Below are 25,449 nucleotides of genomic sequence, written 5' to 3' on the forward strand. Positions count from 1 at the left end.
GAAAAATGGCATTTTTAGCTTGCGGATTCTCTAAAGGTCACAATTTTTTTTCCGATTTCTAAAACCGTTTAAATATTTCACCATTCCACCATAATGAAGGTTGAATTCAAATTTCGGGAAAATAGAAATGAAACTGCCCAACAAAATGTCCGCTCTTTGTACGCAAATTGTGTAAAAGTATGCAATACGAAGGGTGTTGACCCTCTAGAGGTCACAATTTTTGTCTGATTCTGATGAAACTTAAATCATATCTTTATATCCCAAAGATCTCTGTCCCTTTTGATATTTTCACATTTCAGACCATAATTTTCTGGATTATTGCCCCTGATTGTACAAAAAATCCTGTTCGTTTTTAGCTTGTTCTCTATCCATCTCTTGCAAAATGGGGGTATATCCTGTCTGGCAGCCGCTGGTTAGCTTGTGGACCCTATGGAAGTCACAATTTTGAACCGATTTTTATGAAACTTGACATGCATGTTTATAACCCAAAGATCTTGGTTACTTTCGATATTTGTGCCCATCGGATTGTAACTTCCTGAATTATGGCCCGTTTGTCCGAAAAATCGCCTTTTTATATGCCCACATTTTCATGTGGACGTATTATGCCGTCGCCCCTGTCCATCCGTCCACAATTGTTTGTGGACTCTCTGCAGGTCACAATTCTTATCCGATTTTGACGAAACTTGAAATATAGGTTTATTCCCAAAAGATCTCGGCTGCTTTCGATATTGGCATGTATCGGATCGAAACTTCATGGATTATGGCCCCTGATTGTACGAAAAATCACGTTTTTAGCTTGTGGACCCTATAGAGGTCACAATTTTTATCCGATTTTGTTGAAACTTGAAATGTAACTTCCTGAATTATGGCCCCTGATTGTACGAAAAATCACGTTTTTAGCTTGTGGACCCTATAGAGGTCATCATTTTTATCCGATTTAAAAAAACGTATTATTATATCACCGTTACACCCTAAGGAAGGCTGAGTTGGAATTTCGTGAAAATCGGCCCCAAACTGACAGACAAAATGGCCGCCGTTCGTTCTCAAATTGCGTAAAAATATGGTATATCAAGGTTGTGGACCCTATAGAGGTCACAATTTTTATCCGATCTTGTTGAAACTTGAAATGTAAGTTTATAACCCAAAGATCTGGCTTCCTTTCGATATTCGCGCATATCGGATAGTAACTTCCTCAATTATGGCCACTGATTGTACGAAAAATTGCGTTTTTAGCTTGTGGACCCTATAGAGGTCATAATTTTTATCCGATTTAAAAAAACGTATTATTATATCACCGTTACACCCTAAGGACGGCTGAGTTTGAATTTTTCGTGAAAATCGGCCCAAAACTGACAGACAAAATGGCCGCCCTTCGTTCTCAAATAGCGTAAAAATATGGTATATCAAGGTTGTGGACCCTATAGAGGTCACAATTTTAATCCGATGTTGTTGAAACTTGAAATGTAAGTTTATAACACAAAGATCTCGGTTCCTTTCGATATTTGCACAATTCGAATTGTAATTTCCTGAATTATGGCCCTTGATTGCAGGAAAAATCACTTTCTTTTTAGCTTGTTCTCTATCCATCTCTCGAAAATGTGGGCGTATCCTGCCTGGCAGCCGCTGGTTTAGCTTGTGGTCCACAATTATTATCCGATTTAAAAAAACATTTGATTATATCACTGTTACACCATAAGGAAGGCTGAGTTCGAATTTCGTAAAAATAGGACCAAAATGGCCGCCGATGGTACGCGAAAAGTGTAAAAATATGGTATATCAAGGTTGTGGACCCTGTAGAGGTCACAATTTTAATCCGATTTTGATGAAACTTGAAATGCATGTTTATAACCTAAAGATCTTGGTTCCTTTCAATATTTGCGCATATTAGATCAAAACTTCCTGAATTATGGCCCCTGATTATCAGAAAAATCGCCTTTTTTAGCTTGTGGTCCCTCTGAAGGTCACAATTATTATCCGATTTAAAAAAACGTTTGATTATATCACCGTTACACCGTAAGGAAGGTTGAGTTCGAATTTCGTGAAAATCGGACCAAAATTGCCGGACAAAAAAGACGGTGCTTGTACGCTAATAGTGTAAAAATATGGTATATCAAGGTTATGGACCCTGTAAAGGTCACAATTTTAATTCGATTTTGATGAAACTAGAAATGCATGTTTATAACCTAAAGATCTTGGTTCCTTTCGGTATTGTTGCATATCGAATTGTAACTTCCTGAATTATGGCCCCTGATTACACGAAAAATCACCTTTTTTAGCTTGTGGTCCCTCTGAAGGTCAGAGTTATTATCTGATTTTAAAAATCGTTTGAATATATCACCGTTACACAGTAATAAAGCTTGAGTTCGAATTTCCTGAAAATTAAACCAAAACTGCCAGACAAAATGGCCGCCGCTTGTACGCGAATGGTGTAAAAATATGATATATCAAGGTTGTGTAACTTCGTGAATTATGGCCCTTGATTGCAGGAAAAATCACTTTCTTTTTAGCTTGTTCTCTATCCATCTCTCGAAAATGTGGGCGTATCCTGTCTGGCAGCCGCTGGTGTATTTCTTTAGTAACTTGTTGTATTAAGTAATAATTATGTCCAATGACTATATCTACAATTTAATTTCCCAATAACTTTCTTTATGATTGCAGTATTTACTTAGATTATAATGCCACAACGCCCTTAGCTGATGAAGTTTTGATTTCAATAACAGATGCTTTAAAAGATGCCTGGGCCAATCCTTCAAGTTCTCACACTGCAGGTAAAAAAGGACAACAGTCTCTTGATCATGGTTTTGTATATATTTATTATACATATATTATATGTACAGCCAAAATTTCTAGCATGAATTTCCGCTACAAAAAGGTCCTCGAAGCTAAACAAACTATACATTTGTGGAAAGCTTATAACACCAGGAACACAGATCCTTGGAGTTCCTTGGCAAAATGTTTGCAATAACTTGAATTATAGCCTGATGAAAATTGTCGTAAGTGTCAAGTAAATGCTATATTTGTACTAATAATTGTGAAGTTGACATAAATTTAAACCAAAACATAATTGACAAGGGGACATACAGAATTTTGGAAATCCATTTACGGTACAAGGAGTTATATGGCCAAAACTAAACAATACTGTAATAGGAGTGACAATATTGTAATGAAGAGAAACGAAATCTGTTCTGTTTGGACCAAATTCTCCCTATAGCTTAAAGGGCTAATCCCGATATTCTTTGCAGAATGAAACTGCTTAATTTTGTGTTAAAATCCCTTAAATTCCTCTAGCTAAGGGCCGAGCAACTAACTCACTATTTGTGATACGTTTTCAAACAACTTAAACCCGCCAGTCTTCATCTGGAAATGGAGACCAGTGTCCCAAGCTGTATTATGCGGTGTCTGCATAAAACTAGATTTTTATTTTATAATAATAATGTGTAGGTGAAATTTACCTTTCGTTGTCAAGTAGAGCACATGGGCCATTCACTATATAGACCTCTCAAGGAACGGGAATCGATTATCAGGTCACCCAACAAAAAAACTGACCCGAAATCTTAAAAGGGTTACGTGTCCGGATAAGCAGTTTTGACGTTCACGTCCAAACTACTCAATATTTCAAGCTGGAATTTTGAGAGAAGGTAAATACACCATTCCTCTATATTTTGGCGCTTAAATTTCATACGTACTCAGACTTTTATTTTTGACACTCTTTTGAAATCGGGATAGTCCCTTTAATGCATGGTGTATGTACTGGTGCATCTTCATTATCCCAGCTGATACTGAACAGTAAGACATAAAACTCTGTTTGATTTTTTGTCCCCGTCCCCCGCCTTTCAAAGAAAGCAGGGGACTATTAAAATGGGTTCATCCGTCTGTCCGTCACACTTTTTGGAACACAATAACTCTCTTTCTAATTGAGCTAGAATGTTCAAACTTGGTGTAGGTGTTTATTAGGTCAATACCTTGATGTAGTTCGAAGATGAGCATTTTCCGCTTAGGGTAAGTGGAGATAAGCAATTTGGTTGATGGTTTGGGACACGATAACTTTAGTTCTAATTAAGTGAGAGTGATGAAACTTGGTGTATAGTTTCATTACATCAATAACTTGACTAAGTTTGTTAATGATCATTTTCTGCTCAGGGTAAGCAGAGCGATAAGCAATTTGATTGGCCAAGATTTTGGAACACAATAACTCTCCTTCTAATTGAGCTAGAATGTTCAAACTTGGTGTAGGTATTTATTGGGTCAATGACTTGTTGGAGTTCGAAGATGAGCATTTTCTGCTTAGGGTACGCAGAGATAAGCAATTTGATTGGTTGATGCTTTGGGACAAGATAACTTTAGTTCTAATTAAGTGAGAGTGAGGACACTTGGTGTATAGCTTTATTACATCAATACCTTGACTAAGTTCGATAATGAACATTTTCTGCTGAGGGTAAGCAGAGCGATAAGCAATTTGATTGGAACACAATAACTCTGCTTAAAAATTGAGGTAGAATGTTTAAACCTGATGTAAATGTTCATTAGGTGAATGTCTTGACTGATTTCAATGATTAACATTTCAAGCTAGAGCTAATCAATTTCATTGGTCGATGCTTTGGGACAAGATAATCTTGATTCTTTCTGATAGAGAGTGATGAAACTTAGTGTGTAGTTTGATTGCTCAATACTTTTGAAAAAAATAAATGTACGATTAATTAATATGTGTCATCTATTTATTTTGGGATTTCAGTGGGGGACATCAGCCTCACTGTTGGCTTGTTTTCTCTTCATTACAATTGCCACTCCCTTACAGTGTTATTTACTTTTTGCCATATATCTATCTTAATGCGAAACTAAATATTTATAGATGTTTTGTTTCAATTCAAGTATTTGTTTGGAATTTAGCCTCAAATCATACCTGAACTAAAGGTTTCCAGATATACTAATAGAAATACTGTTTTGACTTTGAGAGAATTTATGTAGCCCCTTGCCTGTTGTTCAATCCGATTGAGTTTGTTGAATCAAATATTGTTTAAACTATTGAATGACTAGTCACTGTCCTAACCACCCCCTCTTGTCCTGTGCCACTGTAAGTGTAGTCAATGTGAAAATGAAACCAAATGACTGTTAATAAAGAGACCAAATTTGATGTACATACATGCAGTGATAGCGATGATGATGATGTTGACTAACTTTGATGATATTTAAAGTGAAGAGTAACTGCGTAATTTTGGTTTTTAATGATTGTTTTACTTAATAAATAATTAGTTTTTTTCATATATCTATATTTGTTAGGAAATTACACAATGATAGATATGGTTTCAGTTTAAATATGATTGTAACTAGCCTTAAATCTTATTTGAAATAGAGGTTTACAGCTACATGTAGTAAAAATACTGTAGACACTAATTATTGAAAGGGTATGTGGGTTTATATTTTAGTGGAAAGGTGGCATGGTTTCAATGCGATTTACAATACTACTGACAGATTCTGGTCTCCATTACTTCATAACCATATAGCTCAACCAATGTCAACATATCTCCTGGAACTTCAGATTCTATCCACCGAGCCCATGATTTCTGGTAAACACCCGCCCACCAACCTGCGCAGGCCCCTGGGACCCTGTTAATGATATGGACATTGGGCTTCACACTTGTGTGCTCACACAAGTCTTGTGCACCATACAGCATAAGCAGCCAGCACGCACCTGATATACTGTTATCAATTGCAGACATTTGACTGAAGAGAGATAATTCCAAAATATTTAATTTTATACCAACTTCAGAATTTTTAGTATAACTAACTATAGCATGGACTCGGCAATTGTGACGATTATCATCAGGCTGTAAATCGAGTTATTGCAAACACTTTGCTTGGAACTCTCATTATTTTTTTCCCGGTGTTATAAACTTTCCAAAAATGTATAGTTTGTTTAACCTCGAGGACCTTGTGGTGGAATTGTGTTTTTATACACCCACATTGAAATGTGGTCGTATATTGTCATCGCCCCCAGTCCTTTGTTCGGTCGGGTCTGTCGGTCCGGCATCCATAATTGCTTGTGGACGCTCTAGAGGCTAAAGTTTTAACTGAGTGACTTTAAATTTATAAGGTCATGAGGCGAGGAAACCTATTGATTTTCACCAATTTCCGATCATCACTGACAGAGTTATTGTCCTTGATCACTTTGAAAAATCTTGTGGACGCTCTAGAGGCTAAAGTTAATATCCGATTGACTTTAAATTTATACACAATGTTTAAGGTCATCAGGTCATAATTTTATATTTATGCACCTGCCTATATATTATCGTTTTGATTGACTTTAGATTGATACACAGAGTTTAAGGTCTTGAGACGAACAAGTATATTGATTTTCAATGATTTTTGTTCACTTGAACAGCTAAATCCATGATATTAAATGTTTTGTATACTAAACGTTAGCATGGGGCAAACAAATTCTAATGATTTTCAGATAATTACTTAATAAGTTGTTACTCTTAATCAATATTTAGTGTATTATAAATGTTTCATTACTGACGAAAGTAAAAATATGCGACAACTTTTGTTGACTGCCCAGACGATTTAGCTGCTGTGGGTGTGTTTTGTTGCATGGCAACCTATCTTTAAGCAAGCTAGAATTTTTTGCCTGCAGGCCTAATGTTCAGGCAATATTAAAATTAATTCTACTTCTTCTTTGTTACTTTTAATTAGAAAGTATACATGTTAGCAAAATATAAAAAAAAATCCTCAAATGCATAGAGGTATTGATTTTTATACACCCATATTGAAATGTAGTCATATATTGTCGCTATCCAGCATCCACAAGCAATTTATACACAGAATTTAAGATCATGAGACGAAGAAGCCGATTGACTTTAAATTTATACAGTGTTTAAGGCCTATTGATTTCCAACGATTTCGGACAATTACTTCTAGAGTTATGGCCCTTGATATTAAATGTTTTGTATACGTTACTATAGGGCAGAACTAGAAGCCAAACAAATTTTAATGATTTCTGATAATTACTTAATAGGTTGTTACTCGATTTAGCTGCTGTGGATGTATGTTTCCTTATCAGGCAACCTATCTTTTTATTTATGAATGCTATAAATAGTTTAATACTTTCATCTGAGGTATATATTTACACAGGTCTAAAAGCTAAGCAGATTATATCAACAGCAAGACAAAATGTTGCTCGAATGATAGGCGCTAAATCTTCAGGTAATAATATTAGGATTTATTTATACAGCGCATGATTCAATGTTGACATGAATGTTTCGATAGATTTGGATTGCCTTATTTTAATAGGTAACTGATTTCAGAGATATGGTTCTGCAAATGCAAAGTAACTTTTACGGAGTGTGACAAGAGGGTCCTATGAAAAAGATCGTAGTCCCCGGGTGGATTCATGGAGTTTGAGCATTTCCTTCATGTGGTTCTGCATTTTAAAATTTAATCCTTTGTATGTATGGAGTAAGATTTTGAAGATCCGCTATTTTGTAGGAAGCCGATGTAATTTTGAAAGAAAAGGTGTTATATGCTCATGTTTACTTGTTTTGGTTAAGAGTCTTGCAGCTGAGTTCTGTACATGTTGAAGTTTCTGAATATAATAGTCTACTATTCTGTATAGTAGTGCATTGCGGTAGTTCAACTTTGATGTTACATGTATAAAGGCAAGAATAAGCCTCCTTATATTTTTAAAGGTGACATATTCTGTGGAGTTGATAAAATGCAGTTGAACAACATTGTTGTGATATTTTTGGGTGATGCTCATAGTTGAAAGATCTGTTTGTCAAATTGCAACTGTGGTCATTTGAGGATGGCAAGTTGCTGCCTTGAGGTGATTACTAGGAATTTCTGGATTAAGTTTCAGGAAGTGCATGGTCATGAACTGTTGTAATTCTTGGAGACATGATTCTATTACTTCCATTGCTGTTTGCTGAGACATTGAATCAAAGTTAATGTTTTTTTGTTAGGTATTGGAAAATAAATCAATATTTGGCAGCGATTATATTCACTGGTTTGGTGAAGATGATAAACAGGACAGGGCCTAGAATTGAACCATGTGGGACACCACTGAGCATGTCTAGGCTCTCTGACTGTGTTCTATTATTCTGAACTGCTGGCTACGACTAGAAAGGTTAAACTTAAACCATGAGAAGACAATTCCATTTAATCCAATATCATTCCATAGTGTTTTTCAGAGATCAAGAATGTCTAGGGTGTCAAAAGTAGTGGAATAGTCAAGTAGGACTAATTGGATACATTACTTGTCCAAGGCTCTGTAAATGTTACTAGTTACCTTGATTAAAGCTGTTTTCGGTGCTATGAAATTGTTTATAGACAGATTGAACAGTGTTGTCCAGGTGGTTGCATCCAAGTTTGGTTTCTTCAAATGAGGTCTAATGATTGCTACAATCAGATGGAAATAGGCCTGGTTCAAGAGATTTGTTGATTATTTGACACAAAAGTGGAAGGAACAGTTCAAGGTGCTGCTTCAAGAGATGTGTTGGTAGGGGTCGAGCTCAGATGACTTGGAAGTTTCAGACATTTTCAGCTATTGCATTGTGCTTTGGATTTATATTTGAGTCTAATTAAAATAGTGGAAAAAGTTTTCTGCAAGTTTTATTTTGAACTATGTTCTGGAAGTAGACTTGATTTTCATACATCAGCATTTTCATGTGGACGTATGTTGTCGTCGCCTCTCTCACAACTGGTTTGTGGACAGTCTGCAGGTCTCAATTTTTATCCTATTATGACACAACTTGAAATATAGTTTTATCTCCCAAAGATCTGAGTTCCTTTCGATATAGGCATTTATTTTATGATCCGTAGTGGAATACCGCGTTTTATCAGTGAAATAAAAGTGTTATTCCACTGGCTAGCAGTGAAATAAAACTTGTTATTTCACTGGCCGCCGGGACTACTTTGTTTTGTTTTCTGGAGTCACAACTCACCACGCACGGTCACTAATTCAAGTCGTTGAGTCGAGTTGTGTAAGTGTTGTTGTCAAGGCTCGTGGCATGATTTTAAATCGCTTGACTTACATGTATTTCAATAAACACATCGATATCAGTAAAAGTAACATGTCCTGAAAAATGTAATAATCCACACATTCACAAACGACCAGTAAAACACTTTTTAGTGACAAAATTATGAAAACAATATGGCTGACATGCCGACTTGTCGATCGTTACATTCTCAAAGGTATTCATACACCAGAAGCAGATAAAGATGTAAATCGGTCTAACCCCCCGCGTTGTCCAAGCGGACAAAGTAGTCTATGTTGTTTTTACCTAAAATGATTGTAAAATCATAAAATAAATAGAACATTTGTCGTTTTGTCGTGAATAACATATTTTATTTCACCTCTAAGCAAGAAAACGTTTTCATTTTCACGAAACTGCCCGAAGAAAGGACCGCTCCTCGTACACAAATTGTGTAAAAGTAGTCCATGTTGTTTTTACCTAAAATGATTGTAAAATCATAAAATAAATAGAACATTTGTCGTTTTGTCGTGAATAACATATTTTATTTCACCTCTAAGCAAGAAAACGTTTTTATTTTCACAAAACTGCCCGAAAAAAGGACCGCTCCTCGTACACAAATTGTGTAAAAGTATGTACTAGCAAGGTTATGGATCATCAAGAGGTCATAATTTTTATCTGATTTTGATAAGACTTACAATATACGTTTATGTCCCAAAGACCTCGGTTCTTTTCGATAATGGAGCATATATATATTGACCTTCATGGATTAGGGCACCTGGTTGTACGCAAAAATCATGTTTTTAGATTATGGACTCTCTAGAAGTCTCAATTTTTATCTGATTTGAAAAAGCGTTTAAATACATCACTTCTACAATACAAATATGGTTGAGTTAGAATTTCATGAAATTCGGTCCAAAACTGCCCGACAAAATGGCCGCTCCACATATACAAATAGTGTAAAGGTATGTAATACCAAGGTTGTGGATCCTCTAGAGGTCACAATTTTTATCCGATTTTGATGAAACCTAAAATAAATGTTTATATCCCTATTGGACTGTAACTCCTGAATTATGGCCCTTATGGAACGAAAGGTCGTGTTTTTAGCTTGTGGACACTAGAGGTCACAATTTTTATCAGATTTTGAAGAAACTTAAAATATTTGTTTATATCTAATACATCTTGGATTCTTTTGATATTTGTGCATATCGAACTGTAACTTCCTGGATTATGGCCCTGATCCTGATTTTACGAAAACCTCATTTTTAGCTTGTGATGCCTCTGGAGCAGGAGGTCACAGTTTTTATCCGATTTTAAAAAATGTTTCAATATATTACTGTGACACCCTAATGATGGTTTGGTTCGGACCGAACCTACCCGACAAAATGGCTGCTCTTTGTAAAAGTATGTAATAACAAGTTTGTGCACCGTCTAAAGATCCCAATTTTTTTCCAACTTTGATGAAACTTGAAATGTATGTTTATATCCCACAGATCTCGGTTCCTATCGATATTCACGCATATCGGATCGTAACATAACTTCCTTTTTTATGGCCCCTGAGGTCACAATTTTCATACAATTTAAAAGAAAAACGTTTAAATATATCACCGTTAAGCCATGATGACAATTTGAGTTTGAATTTCTTGAAATTCAGACCGAAAATGGCTGCTTCTTGTTCGCAAATAGTGTAAAAGTCGTTAAAAGCAAGGTTATGGACCCTCTGGAGGTCTCAATTCTTATCCAATTTTGATGAAACTTAGAATATATGTTTATATCCCGAAGATCTGGGTTCCTATCGATACTTACATGTATTGGACAATAATTTTTTGTATTATGGCCCCTGATTGTACGAATAATTGATTATTTTTAAGCTTGTTCTCTGTCCATGTCTTGCAAAATGTGGGTGTATCTTGCATGGCAACTGCTGGTTCTCTGGTGAGTAGATGGTCTACAAAATTAAATGTTTTTTTCTGATAATTTCCACAGTTGTCAAGCTTATTATTATGAAATGCTAGTTTTGCTGTTTTTATTTATATATTTCTTTATGGACTAAGAGATTTGTGCGCCTCCAGGTCCTCTCAGCTTTTGTTCTGACTCTTCTAGCATCTTTAATCTCATCTTTGAACCATGGGTTGTTAGGACCTGTTTTCATCTTCTGGATTATTTCAGGAGCATGCTTGTCAATGATTAGTTCTATTTTGATGTTATAAATATTTAATAGGTAAATAAAGTTTATACTAATGAGGAGATGGTTTGTGTTGTATTTAACACAGATATTGTAGATGGTTTATTGAACATAGATCCCACCACAAATTCTTTCAGAACTTATTTTCATTCGTTTATATCAAACAATGTAAATGTTGCAGCGTTAATCATTTTCTAAGCAAATTTGTGACATCATTATGAATTAAAGTGAATTTCTCTTTTAATAAGTTATTTTGTCTATAACTGGTTACATACATTGATATTAATATATGTAAATAACATTTTATAGCTTACAGACCTTGTGGTACTGACAATAATATGTTGATGGTTTTTTTTTTTAGATATAATATTTACATCTGGTGGTACTGAGGTAAGCTTACTTTATGCTCTTACATTTTGAAATTATATCGCAAATTTATGATAATCATATGATATAAAATAAATTATAATCTATTTAAAGTAAAAGACAAAGATTATTTTGAGTTTTCTGATATTGATTTATTTATGTTTTATTTCTGTAGGGTAATAATTGGATATTACAAACAGCAATAAAACATTATAGATTATGTTTTCAAGATGAGAAAAGTATAAATGATGGTATTCATAAGTTACCACATATAATAACATCTAATTTAGAACATGATTCTATCAAATGTGTTCTCCAACATTTTATTAAAGAAGGATTGGCAGGTAAATTGCATTTGTTGGGCTTGCTCAATTACATGTATTTCAGTTTTGAGTTTTAATTCTTGTTTTTGATAATCTATTACTTTTATTTCTAGGCCTTGTTTCATGAAATATTTTCAAAAGAAAACACTTACATGTACATATTAGTAAATGTTATTTAGAAACTAAGTACTATTTCATTTAACATCAATATCATTTTACATTAGCAGGGGTCAAAATTCGTGAAATTGGAACGAAGGCATTTTTTTCAAAAAATGCCACAGTAATTCCTTTGTCACTACGGCAGCTTTTATTTGCACTAAGGCAAAACTTTTCATTTACTTTCGTCACTACGGCATTTTTTTTAAACTGGGAAACTTTGACATACATTATTATATATCGATATTATTACGGAATTTGTCCAGAATTAGGTCACCACAACACCCTTAAATTTACTTACACCGCAGTCCATATGAACATCGTAATATGAATCTGTTTTATTTCTTCGAAATCAGAAGACCTAAAAATTCTTGCACATTCTATAATCCATATCCACGTGAATTCCACCAAATATAATTATCGTGGTACCAAACTTGCGTTTTAAATGAATACTTCGCCGTTGAGGTGATGAATTCTGATTCTAAAATATCCATAATAATACCGTAAATTGATTCTCAAAACACGACTTCACACCTGTGCATGGCATTATAATATTGCATGCACATCGTGCGGCGGACATGTAACGCCCTCTGGATTTTTTTCTTCTCACAACCCGTCTATATTTACGCTAACAATTATATTATATGCAATATTTTCCCGACCTAATTTTTTTATTTGGTCATATTTTCCAGTAAATTATTCATAGCCTTTATATCTGGAAATTGTTTTGAACTTCTTAAATGATTAAATACACTAGACAACGAGTTGTGTGTATTTCCATTCTAGTCATGAGCATGTGATGTTACGGTAGAATTAGGTCAGATAGAAAAATACAGTCACGAGAACTCGGGAAAGAAACAAAACCATAAATTCCTACTTTCGATTATGCCGTGGATTACGCACGTATAGAACGGTGATTTTATTGTCAACATCGGCAAATTGCCGTCGTGATATTCTTAAATAAATTACCACGGCTAAATATGCCGTGGTTATTATTTATTTTCTACGGCAATTTCGCTAGATACTACGGCAATTGCCGCGGGTACTGTCGTGAATTTTGACCCCTGCATTTGGATGGTTCAGATAAACGGATCTTATTCATCTTATAAAGTGAGACAAGTTATTTCATTGTTACAAGTCAATGTACTAAATTGAATTCTACTGTATATTGGATGACTTTTGAATGGTAAAATGTGATTTTCAACAGTTTTTATGTAAAATAAGACTATATATGCTAATATTTTCAGCTGTTACATTTGTAAAAGCTAGACATACTAGTGGCCGTATTGAGGTAGATGATATATTAAGTGCTATTCAACCCACAACATGTCTTATAACAATTATGTTAGCTAATAATGAAACAGGTATAATACAGGTAGAATATAGATATTTTTTTCAAAAAGTTTAATTGGCCCTGATATCATATGAGATAAATTACTTTAACTTTAATCAAATCTGCTTTGGTGCTCATTACGGCTCACATTCTTAGCAACCAGATCTTTTTAATGTTGATCTTGTTGATAATTTATTTATAAAGAATTGTATTATGATGTTAACAATTTATGTACGACTATGAAACACAAGAGCTCTACATATGTTGTTTATGTTGGTAACTCTAAAATCATTTATGTGGTACATGTATCTCAACATTCAGCATTTCAAAGAACCAGTTCTGGTGTCCTACAATAGACTATACAAAAAGGTGTCTTTTTATACAGACAGTAAAAACAAATTGCACATGATTAGATTTTGTCTCCTGCCTTTCGAAGGAAGCAGCCAGGGGACTATTAAAATGGTTATTTTCGTCTGTCTGTCCTTCACACTTTTTGGGACACAATAATCTCCTTCTAATTGAGCTAAAATGTTTAAACCTGGTGTAGGTGTTTATTAAGTCAATGCCTTGATGGAGTTTGAAGATGAGCATTTTCTGCTTAGGGTAAGCAGAGATAAGTAATTTGATTGGTTGATGCTTTGAGATACTATAACTTTATTTCTAATTAAGTGAGAGTGATGAAACTTGGCGTATAGTTTCATTACATCAATATCTTGACTAAGTTCGATAATGAGCATTTTCAGCTCAGGTTAAGCAGAGCGATAAGCAATTTGATTGGTCGACACTTTGGGCCTCAACATCTTTGATTCTAATTGAGTGATTGTGATGAAGCTTTGTATATAGTTTCATCACATCAATACCTTACTTAACAAAGATCGATGCTGAGCATTTTCTGCTTAGGCAAAGTAGAGACTTCAGTCTGATTGGTCGAGACTTTGGAACACAATAACTCTCCTTCTAATTGAGGTAAAATTTTCAAACTTGGTGTAGTCTATTAGGTGAATGCCTTGACAGAGTGCTATCATGCACATTTTCCACTAAGGCTAAGCTGAGATAGGCAATTTGATTGGTTGAGAGTTTGGAACAAGATAACTTTGGTTCTAATTGGATGAGAGCGATGAAACTCTAAGTATAGATTCATTATATCAATACCTTAACTAAGTTTGAGGATGAGAATTTTCTGCTTAGGCTAATTATAAGTAGTAATAAGCAATTTTATTGGTCAAGACTTTGGAACATAACTACTGTGCTTTTATTTGAGGTAAAATGGTTAAACTTGATGAAGATGTTCATTAGGTGAATGTCTTGACTGAGTTCAGTGATTAACATTTCCAGCTAAAGTTAAGCAAAGCTAAGCAATTTCATTGGTCGATGCTATGGGACAAAAAAAATTTGGTTCTAATTGATGGAGAGTGAGAAACTTATTGTATAGTTTCACTACCAGGTACTTCAAAACCTTGACTGATTTTGTTTGATCAAGAAAATTTTATGCTTAGACTGAGTGTAGATAATCAGTTTCATTGCTCAGTACTTTTGTAAAAGATAAATGTGAAATTAATTAATATGTCTCATCTATTTATTTTGGGGATTTCGGCGGGGCACATCAGCCTCAATGTTGGCTTGTTAATTCAGTATACTGTAGTTGCATAAATTCCGACACCACTTTCTGCTTGGCAGTAAATTGGATGTTTTACTGAATTGATAATTGACATCTATGTTTTAGCCAATTCAAGAAATCAGTGAAAAGCTTTATGCAGTAAAAAGGTCTGTGAATGAAAGCCGAATATTGTTGCATACTGACGCTGCACAAGCTATAGGTAAAATACCAGTAAATGTTGATAATTTAGGTGTGGATTATTTAACTATAGTAGGACATAAGGTAAACACATAAATCAAATCTGTTTATTCTCTTTATTTAATTGTTACTGCAATTGCAGATATACAAAATCTGAGCTAAATCAAAATTGTAATTACCTACCGATTAAAATTTGTTTTAAAGCACACTGAACCTTGTGCAAGACTCTTGATTTTTATACGCCCACAATTTGTTTTGGACACCTCTACAGGTCACAATTTTTATTCAATTTTGACGAAACTTAAAATATAAATCTATCTCCCAAAGATTTTGGTTCCTTTCGATATTGGCATATATCAGACCATAACTTCATGGATTATGGCCCCTGATTGTTCAACGAAAAATCACGTTTTTAGCTTGTGGACACTCTAGAGGTCACAATTTTCATCTGATTTTGATGAAACTTGAAATGCATGTTTATAACCCAAAGATCTCGGTTCCTGTCGATATTTGCGCATATCAGATCGTAACTTCCTGAATTATAACCCTTAATTGTATGAAAAATTGCGTTTTTAGCTTGTGGTCCATCTAGAGGTCACAATTGTTATCCGAGTTAATAAAAACATTTAAATATATCACTAATGATGGTTGACTTCGAATTTCGTAAAATTGCATTGTTAGCTTGTGGACCCGCTAGTGGTCACAATTAGTATTCAATTTTTAAAAAAACGTTTAAATATATAACTGTTACATACCAATAAAGGTTGAGTTCGAATATTGTAAAAATCTGACCCAAACTGCCGGACAAAATGTAATGTAATACCAAGGTTGTGGACACTCTACATTTCACAATTTTTGTCCAATTTTGATGAAACTTGAAATGTATGATTAAAATCCAAAGATCTTGGTTTCTTTCGATATTTGTGCATATCGAATGGTAACTTCCTGGATTATGGACTGATTGTACAAAAAATTAGCTTTTCTTTAGCTTTTTCTCTATCCATCTCTTGGAAAATGTGGGCGTATCTTGCATGGTAACCACTGGTATCATTTATATGCCAACATCTTATAAATTAAGGACTTGAAAGTAATGTATCTAAAGAATATTTTAAAATTTGTTTAGTTTTATGGACCAAGAATAGGAGCTATATATGTTAATGATGTACAACAAGTTAAAACACCTTTATATGCAATGTTACATGGTGGTGGACAGGAATATAATCTTCGTTCCGGGTTAGATATATAGTAACTTCTTAAAGTAGTTAAAACAATATTGTCTTTTGTACATAATAGTCCTGAAGACAAATTGGTAAATGTAATTAAAATATAGATTTTCCCATCCTAATCATAGTATATTTTGGTATATAATCCTTAAAATTGAATTTAGAAACTTTTAAATATACATGTATTAAATATTACAAATATATAATATTTAACCATAAAGACTAATTTCTGCAACTCTTAAAATAAAAGTTATTGTCCCCCACCTTTCAAGGAAAGCAGGGGATTATTAAAGTCTCTCCGTCCGTCCTTCAGACTTTTTGGGACACAATAATTCTCCTTCTTATAATTTGAACATGATAAATTTAGTTAAGGGTGAGTGATGGAACTTGATGTATAGTTTAATTACATCAATACCTTGACTAAGTTCAATAATGAGCATTTACTGCTTGGGGTAAGGAGAACGATAAGCAATTTGATAAGTCAAGACTTTGGAACACAATATCCCTCCTTCTAATTGAGGTACAATGTTCAAACTTGGTGTAGACATTCATTATGTGCATGCCTTAATGGAGTTTGAAGATGAGCAATTTTTGCTCAGGGTAAGCAGAGATAAGGGTCATTCCATGTGTCGACTAGGGTGGGAAATCGACCCCTTGAAAAAATCTGGAAAAAATTTGTTATTGTACATGTAAAAACTAGCAACTGTGCAAAACTTTTTGGCTGTAGCTTGACTGTATTCTCTCAACGTTATCAAGCTAATACAGTAATACAAAATTATGAGGTCAATTATGAATTGTTGTTATAGTCTTTCTGTATATATTGTCCTCATAATTTTTGTATTACTTTATTAGCTTGATAACGTTGAGAGAATACTCATCGAAACGTCGTCCAAATAAATAAGTACCTGTTTTTTCCATAAGTATGTGTTTTTGTGTATTGCTCTATCCAGTTACTAAATGCCTCTCAAAGATTATTTCCTGCTTAAGCAAAGTAGAGACTTCAATATGATTAGTTGAGACATTGAAACACAATAACTCTCCTAATTGAGGTAGAATGTTCAAACTTACTGTAGGTGTCTATCAGGTGAATGCTGTGACAGAGTTTGATCATGCACATTCTCGACTACGGCTAAGCAGAGATAAGCAATCTGATTGGTTGAGATTATGGAAAACGATAACTTTGGTTCTAATTGAGTGAGAACGATGAAACTCTGAGTATAGATTCCTTGACTAAGTTCGATAAGCAATTTGATTAGTCAAGACTTTAGAACCTAACAACTCTGCTTTTAAATGAGGTAGAATGTTTAAACTTGATGTAAATGTTCATAAGGTGAATGTCTTGACCGAGTTTCAAGATTAACATTTTCTGCATAAGCTAAGCAGAGCTAAGTAATTTCATTGGTCAATGCTTTGGGACAAGATGAAACTTAGTGTATAGTTTTTCTACCAGGTACTTCAAAACCTTGACTGAGTTTGATTGTGAACATTTTATGCTTAGACTAAGTATAGATAATCAGTTTGATTGCTCGATACTTTTGAAAAAGATAAATGTGCAACTAATTAATAAGTGTCATCTATTTATTTTGGGATTTTGGTGGGGGACATCAGCCTCACTGTTGGCTTGTTTTACTTCAACTATCATTGATTTTTTAGAACTGAAAATACAGGGATGATAGCCGGTCTAGGAAAGGTAAGTATTATATATAGTTATCTACATAATAATTTTATTTGTAATTTTTTTTTAACCCATGGGCTGAAAGGGCTTTGGTGTACTTAAAATGCAAAAGAATGACAATTATACAAATACTTTCAACTAGGATAAAATGTATAAAGCTTAATTTGTATGACAGTGCATATGGTGTAAACTTGCTGGTACTAATTTATTTCACCATTTATAATAGATAAGATATATTCTTGTTCAAATTTTTTTTTATAATGGTTTATATTTCTAACATAATTCATGACAACCTCCTAGATGAGGGGAAAAATGTTAAAATGTAATTTAACCAGTGTTGAAACCAGCTTGTGTCCACAACACTCTTTGCCTTTCATTGTTTACTGTGGAACAAAGTAGTGTAGCTTAATGACTGTGCTAATATTTTTCGGACATATATATATAAACTAAATTAAAGAAAGACACCAAAATACTGAACATCTTCAGAACATTTTATATACCCACATGGAAATGTGGTCGTATATATTGTCGTTGCATGATTTAAATTAGTGAAATGAAGAATCCTGTTGAATTTCAGCAATGTGCATTATTTATGTCTAGAGTAATGGCCCATGTTTCACTTTGTAGATTCCTGTGAATGCACTAGCGACAAAAGGTATCATCGGATCTGTATGAAATTTATATGAATTATTTAAATTAGTGAAAAAAGAATCCATTAATTTCTTCTGGAATTATTACCCTTGTTGCGCTTTGTGAATGCTCCAACGACAAAATTTATCTTCCAATCTGTATGAAATGTATACGCATCATTAAATTAGTGAAACGAAGAAGCCTATTGAAGTTCAGCAATTTCCAATAATTACTTCTGGAGTTATGGCCCTTGTTAACATTGTTGAACCTTGTGAACGCTCGAATGATGAAAGGTATCATTCGATCTGTATGAATTTAAATGCATCATTTAAATTGGTGAAACAAAGAAGCCTATTGAATTTCAGCAATTTCCAATATTTACTTCTCAAGTTATGAGCTTTGATTTACTTTGTTTAACAATGTGAACGCTCGAACAACAAGTCATCATCTAACCTATATGAAAGTTATATGCATTATTTAAATGACCCCCATTACCTACAAAAGATTAAATATGTGACAACCTTAGTTGACCACTCGGATGATTTAGCTGCTGTGGGCGTATGTTTCGTTGCCTGGCAATCTATCTTTATTTATGGATATATACATGCGCACAATATGATATGTATAAATGTTATACAAGGATTAACCAATGGCTGATTCATACACCTTGTTTATTATAGTTAAAACAAAGTGAATGATGTTTATTATAGGCAGCAGAGTTAGTTGCTGATAACCTAGATTTATATCAATCTACTATGTTAAAAACACGAAATTATCTGGAAGAACAATTACTGGTAAGATAATTATATATATAATCTACTTCTACAACTGAAATGTTTGTATTACTAATGGCTTCAGTAGTAGGATATTGTATTTAGTATTTATATGCAGCTTCATTGAAATGTGGTCATACCTTGTTTTTAATCCTGCTGATACACAGTGTTTATGTGCATGAGTGGAAGAGGCCTTCTGATTTTCAACAATAATTCATATTCATTGTTTGTGTTCCTGAGACAAATAAGCCTATTAATTTTCAATGGTTTCTCATAATTACTGTTTTGACCCTTCATCAATCTGTAGAAGTCTATTGATTTCCAACAACTTTCAATAACTTAAACAGCTAAAGTTACCATGTGATTACCAGGACATATTTTGTATAAAAAAATCTTAGCCAATGCATCTTTAATTAGTTCTGATAATTACTTATAGTATGTTACTTAAATGCCCCAAGTACATAAAAATGAATATATGTGACAACTGTTGTGGACTGCTCAGACGACTTGGCTGCTGTGGGCGTTTTTTTTTTTTTATCTAGCAACTTATCTTCATAGGATACTTTATTGCCTGATACTTGACAATTGGAAACTTTTCTCTATTGGAAACACTTTGTTTTGTGCAGCTACAAAACACAATAACAATATATTATAATGTATGTCAAATATGTAAATGCAAATAATGGTATTTCAGTTTGTGTAAAATTGAGCTAAGTTGTTAATTATAGAATTTTATTCTAATTATGATGAAATTACAGGTTGTTTTTGGTAAAGATGTCTGTATCAATGGTAAATTTACAACAAGTGAAAGACTTCCAAATACGTGCAATGTTTCTTTTCTAAATACAGAACTGAAAGGTAAATTCAGCATTATTAGACAATATTGTAGGCCTACTGTCAATTGAACAAGATTGCTATCTGTTGCTTGTTGAAAAATAATCATGAAAGGTTGCCAGTGAACATCTTTTAAGAATGTGCACTTCTGCTTTGTAATATTACACAATGGTGTACAACTTGTTTATAGAACTCTGAGTATCAATTGAGATCATACAACCAGATTTACTATAGTATAATTAAACAGTTTCACATGGAATATTGTAATAAATGTTTTGTAATGTCAAAATGACTATTCTGGTTCATGAACTATGTATATTGATTGTTGAAATGTGTAATTTAGGACATGAAATATTAAAGAGGTGTAAACAGGTGCAGGCTAGTGTTGGTGCTGCCTGTCATTCTCAGAACAGGTGTGTACAATAGAAATATCTACACCAGATATTCTTTTTAATACCAGACTATTTTTCATTGTAATATCATACAAATTATATTTTATAAATAGTACTGTTAATCTAATATAAAACAGAATGAGATTGTTTTATTGAAAATATTATGTGATTTACCCTACAATTTGTAAAGCTTTTGCTCACAATATTTCTTCAATACATGAATAGCAGCTAAAGAACGATTAGCATTTGGCATCCTTGGTACCCCCAGTGGTGTCATCCATTCTACTCCACTAACCCCTGGTTCCATTGAAATTATCTGCCCTTGATCGTAAGGTTCATTCTACAAACCAATCAAACAAGTGGTTGCCAGGCAAGATACGCCCACATTTTGCAAGAGATGGATATAGAACAAGCTAAACAAGGTGATTTTTATACGCCCACATTGAAATGTGGTTGTATATTGTCGTCGCCCCCGTCCGTCCGTCCGTCCATTAGTCTGTCAGTCCGGCGTCCACAAGCATAGTGGCTAAAGTTTATATCCGATTGACTGAAATGCACGAATATCAAAAGGGACAGAGATATTTGGAATATAAAGATATATTTTAAGTTTTATCCAAATTGGATCAAAATTGTGACTTCTAGAGAGTCCACAAGCTTGGTATTACATACTTTTACACTATTTGCCATTTTGTTAGGCAGTTTCAGTCCGATATTCACTAATTTCAAACTGAACCGTCAGTAGGGTGTAACAGATAAAAATTGTGAACTCTTGAGGGTCATAATCCAGGAAGTTATGGTCCGATATGCTCAAATACATGTATTGAAAGGAACCAAGATAATTGGATTATAATCATAGATTTCAAGTTTCATCAAAATCAGATCAAAATTGTGACTTCTAGAGGGTCCTTATCCTTGGTATTACATACTTTTATACTATTTGCATACTAGGAGCGACTATTTTGTCGGGAAGTTTGGGTCAGATTTTTAAGAAATTCGAACTCAACCTTCATTGATTTGTAATGGTGATATAATTTGAATGTTTTTGATACGCCCACATTGAAATGTGGTCGTATATTGTTGTCGCCCCCATCCGTTGGTCCGACGTCCACAATTGCTCGTGGACGCTCTAGAGGCTAAAGTTAATATGATTTTTCATAAAATCAAGGGCCACAGTATGCACGAATATCAACAGGAACCAAGGTCTTTGGGTTATGAACATGTGTATTTCAAATTTCATCACAATTGGATCAAAATTGTGACCTCTAGAGAATCCACAACCTTGATATACCATATTTTTACATCGATATGGTGTAACAGTGATATAATTGAACGTTTTTAAATTAGATAAAAATTGTGACCTCTAGAGATAAAAATGCGATTTTTCATACTCAGGGGCCATATATCAAGAAGTTATGGTCCAATATGCACAAATATCAAAAGGCGTCGAGATCTTTGGGTAATAAACATACATTTTAAGTTTTATCAAAATAGGATAAAATTTGTGACCTCTAGTGTCCACAAGCTAAAAACATGATTTTTCGTACAATTGGGGGCCATAATCCAAGAAGTAATTGTCCGATACATACCAATATCGAAAGGAACAGAGATCTTTGGGATAAAAACCTACATTTAAAGGTTCATCAATGTCGGTAAAAATTGTGACCTGTGTAATGTCCACAAAAAATTGTGGACGGACGGACAGGGGTGATGACAATATGGAAAGAATTGCAAGAAATTTAATGTCAAAGAAGTCAAAACAATGTCCTAAAATATTTTGACAAATTTGCAACACCGATTCGTTGATCTTAGTTGCAATAAAATGTGAGTTAGTTCCCTTCGCCCAGTCGAAAAATATAAGATTGTTCGATGAAAATAGCACAATTATCAAGGGTGGATGATTTGAATATGTATATCCTCCGTGAGTGGACCAAGGGGTTAGTGGAGTAGATTGGATGAGAATTTGGTAGTTTAATGTATAATAATATACATGTTTTCTTGTAGAGCATCTCACATATTACAAGCTATTGGTGTATCAGACAAAATAGCATGGAGTGCCTTAAGATTATCTGTTGGTAGAGAAACAAGTGAAGAAGATATAGATAGAGTTATAAAAGATATAAAACAAGCCCTTCCTGTATAAAATACTGTCTCATCATAATTCATTCTGTTTTAAAGATGTCAGCTGCTAAACATATTCAGACTATGTTAAAAATATATTTATTTGTTTATTTATTGATTTGGTATGAAGTAATAATGTAGCATGAGCTTATGGCAAATAAAATTGTATGGTTGATCATAGGGATCAAATCACTAAAATATGACTGTATTGGTAAAAAGAAAGTCATGAAATTTTAAACAGAATAAGCCCAAGACTAAAATGAAACAAATATATGAATGTTTGTATATGTTGATTGTGGTTTTTGTTTTACTATAAATATTTTATATAAAATAAACAAATTTTATGGCATATATTAACTTTAATAAAGAATTATAAAACGAATTAATATAATATTTGATGTAACTAATCAAATTAAGCTTTATACTAGTTTTACCTTTCACCCATTTTTTTCTATGACTGTTTGCAACGGTCTTGGGATCTTGCAAACACAAATAAACTTCACCACATCAAGCCTTTCTTAGGAGTTTGGCCAAACTCCTATAGAAGCAGCAGGAGGGATGAAGTTGTTTTGTGTCGCTCTCACAGTGATCATACTTTATTTACTCACATTTTTATTTTGAAGTTCAGCTCTGCAAGAAGAAATGGGGACTCGAGGCACTGTTTTAGGCTGGTTCCGAGCATACCTAGAAAACAGACAACAATGTGTCAAGATCGATAAATCAAATCTGTTGAGGTCCCTATGATGTGTGGTGTGCCCCATAGGTCAGTTCTAGGCCCTGTACTGTTCATTATCTTCACCCGACAATTAACTAAAATTGCTGAAAAGTTTGGTCTTAATCTTCACTTGTATGCCGATGATACACATATATATGCTTCCTCCAATCAGAACACTGTCTGGAAGAAATCAGGTTATGGATGACATAACACTTTCTGAAACTAAATCCTGAAAAAAAAGAGTATCTGGTAATTGGAACAAAACAACAACTTCTCAATACCACCTCTTAAATTTCAACACGAAAGTCTTGGTGCAGTTCTAGATTCCACAATGTCCTTTAGCTCCCACATAAAATCTGGTTGTTCCTCTTATTTCCATCTTCACAGAATTAACAAAATAAAGAAATATTTAAATGCTGAGAGTACGGAACTCTCCATTCATTCATTCATTACAAATAAACTATACTATCATAATGCCTTATTTTTTGCCCTTCCGAATTATCAAATTCAACGAATTCAAAATGCTGCAAGTACAAAAAAATCAGACCACATCACCCTGATTCTAGAAAATCTACATTGGCTCTCAGTTCAACAACGAATCGAGTTCAAAATACAAAATATTACTGTTGACTTTCAAGGAGTTACATGATCAATAACCAAAATATATCAAAGATCTGATTAGATTACCCCATATAAATCCACAAGAACTCTTACGATTCACAGATAAAAAATTTCTATATCAACCATCAGTGAATTTTGAAATAGCAAAAAGATCTTTCTCGTTCTCTGCTCCTCTCGTATGGATTTCGCTGCCTTACAACATTAGAACAATTGACTCCCTAGATGCATTTAAATCTCAGCTAAAGACGTTCCTGTTTATTGAACTACGGAAACGCTTCTGTAGAGAAAACTTGAAAAGCGCAATAGAAACTTTAGTTTTAGTATTCGCGCTATATAAATAGAGGATTATTATTATTATTATTATTATATGGTTTTAAAAGAAATCTTTATTTTGAGTTCATATTTAAATACAATAAAACATTTAAGATAGTTACACAGATGTACAATTAATCGCAATATAAAAATATATATAATATATAGAGAATCTCCTACCAGTCTTTTGATATCAAAAAAGACGAGTAGGAGATTTTATTTATCACCCAATCCCTTCTTACATGCACAAATAAATAAATAAATATAATTCTTTGCTATAGTTTTCACTTATAATCAAACTGATTACATTACGGGTAGTGATACATCACTTTTTGACAGCAATTCAACTATTCCAAAGTCCTTTATATTGACCAAGTGTTTCCATCAAGGCCAATTAAATAAAAATAGTTCCTTTTTAATAAGAAGTTACATTTAATAAAAAATGAACTGTTCTTTGAAAATAAAAAAGGAGTTCCTGTTTGATTGACGAATCAAATTCATGGAGATATCGCTGTAGATTACGAAATTTACCACACAAGCGATATCTACTGTAGAATGTATTATTGGGTGATAAAGTGTAATACATGAGACGCAATGTTGTTTGAGCTCACCCTGCTTTGGTTGTTACTTGAGTTTTGCGTAGGACGGAGCGTTTCCCTTTTGGGGACAGTTCTGCGCCCCGCCCTGCTGTGTCTTTTAATTAATTAGTTTAGGTACCAGATGGTTAACGTTTCTCGCTAGGGAAACATTTTTACGTTTCATCTGGCAGCCTTTGCATATCATTATATGCGTTTTGTTATATACCTTTTTGATCAATGAAGTCCCAGTAAGCTGAAAGATCCAATATCAGTCATCCGGGGGTGGGGACAGCAGAGTATTGAGACAAAGTGTTTTATTCCTCCCTAGCAAGTTGCCAACCATTGATTGACGTTCGTTACTTAACATTATGCAAGAGCTAAATCTGCCTATTGCAAGTCTTTGTTTAGGCTTCAGATGTTATAGAAATTATTAATTAGACCTTTATTTACACGA

The 25,449-nt window shown here is 33.8% G+C and overlaps 1 protein-coding gene across 1 annotated transcript; it reads left to right on the top strand.

Moving 5' to 3' along the window:
• Positions 1-2,658: 2,658 nt before the first annotated feature.
• Positions 2,659-23,145, top strand: LOC126828345 (selenocysteine lyase). Its single transcript, XM_050558053.1, has 11 exons — positions 2,659-2,768; positions 7,129-7,200; positions 11,513-11,541; positions 11,693-11,861; positions 13,244-13,371; positions 15,053-15,208; positions 16,248-16,357; positions 18,001-18,037; positions 20,184-20,283; positions 20,603-20,672; positions 22,653-23,145. Exons 2-11 carry the CDS (start codon positions 7,179-7,181, stop codon positions 22,789-22,791), a joined length of 960 nt encoding a protein of 319 aa, XP_050414010.1. The 5' UTR covers positions 2,659-2,768; positions 7,129-7,178; the 3' UTR covers positions 22,792-23,145.
• The last annotated feature ends 2,304 nt before the right edge of the window (positions 23,146-25,449 follow it).

Source organism: Patella vulgata, chromosome 7, assembly GCF_932274485.2.
Source record: "Patella vulgata chromosome 7, xgPatVulg1.2, whole genome shotgun sequence".
Classification (NCBI taxonomy): domain Eukaryota; kingdom Metazoa; phylum Mollusca; class Gastropoda; family Patellidae; genus Patella; species Patella vulgata.